The sequence below is a fragment of the Berghia stephanieae genome, chromosome 15 (assembly GCF_034508935.2).
Source record: "Berghia stephanieae isolate SIO BIC M18660-M18661 chromosome 15, UCSD_Bste_1.3, whole genome shotgun sequence".
In the NCBI taxonomy this organism is placed as follows: Eukaryota; Metazoa; Mollusca; class Gastropoda; order Nudibranchia; family Aeolidiidae; genus Berghia; species Berghia stephanieae.
Genome location: NC_088374.1, coordinates 7,171,431 through 7,176,430, shown reverse-complemented (window position 1 = coordinate 7,176,430; position 5,000 = coordinate 7,171,431). Strand labels below are relative to the sequence as shown.

At 35.2% G+C, this 5,000-nt stretch overlaps 1 protein-coding gene across 40 annotated transcripts in view; it reads right to left on the bottom strand.

The window, feature by feature from the left end:
* LOC144960484 (uncharacterized) overlaps window positions 1–5,000 on the bottom strand; it is a 389,259-nt gene that overhangs the window by 20,607 nt on the left and 363,652 nt on the right. For 15 of the 40 annotated variants that reach the window (XM_078893600.1, XM_078893597.1, XM_078893598.1 and 12 more), the window contains one exon: window positions 4,542–4,592. The exons of the other annotated variants lie outside the window; for them this stretch is intronic. In XM_078893600.1, coding sequence (XP_078749726.1) covers window positions 4,542–4,592 — 51 coding nt within the window. The remainder of the gene's footprint in view (window positions 1–4,541; window positions 4,593–5,000) is intronic. 40 annotated transcript variants of the gene reach the window in all.

Here is a 5,000-nt window from a genome sequence, read left to right as displayed (position 1 = left end):
TTCCCCCCCCCCCCCCCCTTTCTTTCTTATTTTTATTGTTTGTTTGTTTCTATTTACAAAGGCGACACTGCTATATGACGTCACTCAGGTCTTTATTATTGTTCTTTGCCATCCGCGTTTATGAGTAATGCTCACTGAACTGTACTAACCCGACTATAAACGTTCATTATACACACAGTTTTGTGTGTTGGTCCATTATACTTCCGGATGGCAATGTTATGAGCATCTTAGCCAAGCGCATACTATCTATAGAAGCAAAAGAGATGGATTTACAGAGAGTCGGTGAATCTGGATCAAGCATTCTTGCCACTCAAATTGCTTGAAATAAGCGTGTAATGCGTGCATGGAGGAATCAGCAAATAAACAGGGAATACGTTAACGTGGGAAATCCTTTATTATGACAAGTTTTAAAAAGGTTTGTCGTACAGCACTATTGAAAATATTTAGACAATTTAACTAATCTCTCTCTCTCTCTCTCTCTCTCTCTCTCTCTCTCTCTCTCTCTCTCTCTCTCTCTCTCTCTCTCTCTCTCTCTCTCTCTCTTTCTTTCTTCCTATAATATATATATATATATATATATATATATACATTTCTCTCTTACACTCTCTCTCTGTCTCTCTCTTTCCTCTCTCTCTCTCTCTATCTATCTATCTATCTCCTCTCTCTCTCTCTCTCTCTCTCTCTCACTCTGAGTGTGAAGTTTGTGGGGATGGGGATGTATTTTTGTGCTTTGGAGATTGATAGAGAAAGTTAGATGGAGGTAAAGAGTACGGGAAAAGAGGAAAGAGAGGGGACAGATCATCAGATATGAGGGAGAGAAGGAAACAGGAAGAGAGAGTTAGAGTGAGAGAGAGAGAGAGAAAAAGAGAGAGAAAATAGATAGAGAGAGAGAATAGATAGATAGAGAGAGAGAAAATAGAGAGAGAGAGAAAGAGAGAGAAAATAGATAGATAGAGAGAGAAAAAGAGAGAGAGAGAGAGAAAATAGATAGAGAGAGAGAAAGAGAGAGAGAGAGAAAATAGAGAGAGAGAGAAAGAGAGAGAGAATAAATAGAGAGAGAGAAAGAGAGAGAAAATAGAGAGATAGAGAGAGAAAGAGAGAGAGAGAGAGAGAGAGAGAGAGGGTAAGAGAGAAAGAGAGAGAGAGAGAGAGAAATGCCCGGTCAACCGTGTTGAATATTTACTCATGACACAATAACACACCGACAAACAAACGCCTGTGTAGATTCTTCCTTTTGACACAGTATAACAATATCTGTGTTTACTTTTCCAAGCCTTTGATAAACTTTTCCAAGCCTTTGATAAAGTGTTTAATCGGTTTTCTATCGAGTTTTCAAGACAGTTCAACTTGTAGTTCTATTATCAAACCCGCTTGGGTGTCTATTCGTGGTTCGGGACCATTATATTTTTCTGACTATCTGCCCGATTTATCAGTGCACGCGTTGCGTTATCATGTCGACTTATTTCCAAGGTATTATTTTGAGTAGAATAAAAAAAAGGTTTACTGTCCTTCGAATGATAATGACAATAATGTTGATGATGATTATTATGATGATGATGAAGATGATTATCATCATCATCATCATCATCATCATCATCATCATCATCATCATCATCATCATCATCATCATTATTATTATTATTATTATTATTATTATTATTATTATTATTATCATTATCATTATTATTATTATTATTATTATTATTATTATTTTTATATTATTATTATCATTATTATTATTAATAGTTTTATTATTATTATTATTATTATTATTATCATCATATTTATAAACATTAACAAAGAAAATGGATTGTGATTTTATGAAGTTTTATAAGGATTCTCAAGAGGAAATTATCAAAACACCCTCAACCCCCCCCCCCGTCTCAACACACACACACACACACACACACACACACACACACCACAAACACCTGTCCACCCAGCCGTGACTGGGTGACTTGGTTAGTTTTATAGGACGAGCAGAATTTTCTGATACATTAACGTCCAATCTAAAGGGAAACAAGCAACTGTTACCATTCTTAACGCTGTAGTGACCGGAATAAATCCAGCTTAACGGGCCATACTGCTTTAAGTATGTACGACAGATAACAACAATTATTGAAATGGGACAACTCCTGGAGGGGGATTTGGCTGAGATATAACTGTATAAATGGGAATGTATGTCTATGTGATTGGAGAACAGAGCACATGAAGTGAAGCATTTTTTCTTTTACACTTCTCAGCTAAAAACTAGTTGGTACAAGACATTTTCGATGATGCACGAACTCGTCTGTTCAGATAAGTGTGATACTTATTATTCGGATTATGGAGAATTCTGAGATATCAAATTCATGATTTATAGAGTACAAATATACAAGTATGGAAAACCCTCCCTTTGCGTTCCTGGGATACTCAAATTACAAAAGTCCGGCTAATTGGGATACAAGGGTCCCAAATTGGAATAGTCCGGATATTTGGAATATACAAAGGTCCCGAATAACAAATGTGCGGAAACGACTATTTATTTTAATCATTATTGGATGTGTGTAAACACGGGCCATTCTTATCCTCCTGTATTCATAGTGGCAACCCATAGAAAACGACAACAAAGAAATACATTCTTTAAAAGAAAAGATAGTTGGCTGTCAATATTTGTTCTGTAAATCCAATGTTGATTTTTTATCACCGAGCACAAAATTACCAGCAAATCTAAAAATTTTAAAACTATTTTTTACAGATTGTTATACGAGTAACTTGCCAACAATTCTTAAATTAAGGGTAATTCTGTTACCTGTTGACTCAATCTAGATCTATGTTAATTTTCACAATACATTAGTATAATAAGTATAATAGACGACTGTCTGTTTTAATAGTCTTATTTTATCCGCAAATATTGTCTGCTATCCACTGGTGTATTTTTTTCTTAAAGACATGAAAATAAATATAAAGAATAAAATGCGATTGGTGAAAATAGTAAATCGAGGACACTTCTCGGAGAGGACCGATTTATTTTTCATTGGCACCTTGTCCGTGTAAACAACATTTTTGTTAAGTCCGCGATGGGAGCAAGAGAGGGAAGATTGTTAGGACACAAGGAATGATGTATCGCGCTGACGTGAAATATAAACAAATCATATCGTGTAAAACTGTCAACAAAGCAAGCTCCTATTATATCGTTCGACAATACGATTCAATAGTCTGATGTCACGCCGCCTGGCAACGGCGGCCATCTTGGTTCTAAACAAAGACAATCATTACTTTTTATTCTTCATGCTGGCTAGAACTTTTCATTCCCTTTTCATATGCCTTGTGATCAGAATGTGTAAAAGTCAAAACATGATCAAATTTATGTTGTTTTTTTTTCCCTCTTTGAAACGTTTTTATGCTCGCCGGAGAACTATTTCATACGGGCGTCCGCCATTGTTCCGATAGTTTAGAGCCAGTGTTACTAAGTTAGCATGCGTCATTACGAAGGAAGTGACGTTACGACTGTTGAAGACTATTTGTTGGGCTTGTAAGACATATTATGTGTGAACGGTAGGGGCTGCCTGAAGTCGGTTATCGTAAAATACTAACAAAAGAGTGAAAATGGAGAGGCTTCGTACGGGAACAAAACAGACAATGGACGTTTCGGGTACAAACCCTTCGTCAGCACAACAGTACACAAATTAACGTGGGAAACAAATACAATATAACGCAAAAAAAATTATCCACTAAGCGTGCTCACTCAAAGCGCTTTACAAGTGGTCACTGGCCAACAGCAACACTTATCACGTAGGACGAGACATGACGCCTGTTAGGCGATATTACAATTTTTCGGACAGAGACAACGCTATTAACGGCCAGGTACTCATTTTACACTTGAGTACGGTGAGAGAATGTGAGTAAAAAGTCTTTTTCCAAGGACTCAACTATGAGCCGTGCGAGGCTGGCTCGAACCCAGGACCTTCCGATCCGATACTACCTATCTTTGGTCATCTTTTAATATTAAAGCGTGTTATGCTGTAATCTGACACATTTTACAAACAAACAAAATATCAGCTAATACAAACACGTTTACCTAAGACTAACTTGTCAACTGATTTACATAAATTATTTACATTATTAATTATTTTAAGGACTTTACAGACGAAATTAACACATTCTTAAACTGAAATTTCTTCACCTCACCTCAACACCTAATAATAAATTTTTTAATATACATATCAGATGACATAGTAAAAAACTCAAATTAAAACTCCGAGTTCTAAATACTTCAATCTTTATAATTTTTGTAAAATTCGGTCAATTTCCGGAATGGGACAAGTTAGAGTTAAAGTCATCAATCAACTCAAACGTTAAAAATTTAAATGCCATAGGATGAGAATAAACAGTAGTGGATTAATCAAGCAATGTTATTCAAAAAGCAAAGCAGGGCAAAGCAAACAAGCAAAATATTCCAACGAAAAAAAAAATAATAAAAAAATTAAAAAACATAAACAAAACAAAAAAAAACACAAAAAAAAAAACAAATTAAACAAAAGAAAAAAAATGACTCGTACATTACTGCGTGCAGGAGGCGGGGCAAAAAGTGGATTGACCCGCATCGGAATCTGAACAAAATAGGAATACAAAGTGGGAATCAGCGCAAGTCAGGAATAGTATTGTTGTGATTATTATGAGATTAATATAATACTAAGATGGAAAACGGACTAGATGAGATTAGTGAATGAAGGTTAGATGAAATTACCCTGGGCGAAAAAATGTCTATAAATAAATCTATAAATTTGGGTAAGTGAATCTGAAGCATGAGTTATGAGGATTGAATGCTTGATTAAAGTTAAAAACTGAATTATTTTGGAACAGTTGCATGCCAATTTTGGTTATCGTTGTATATGATGCATTGTAAAATCGCGATTTTCGATTTTCTACAATCTGTTCTACTGATCAGAAAGTTAGATTTCGCATTTTTTTTGCGTATTGTGAAAAAAAAAATAGAAAAGAAAAACAAACACAAACAC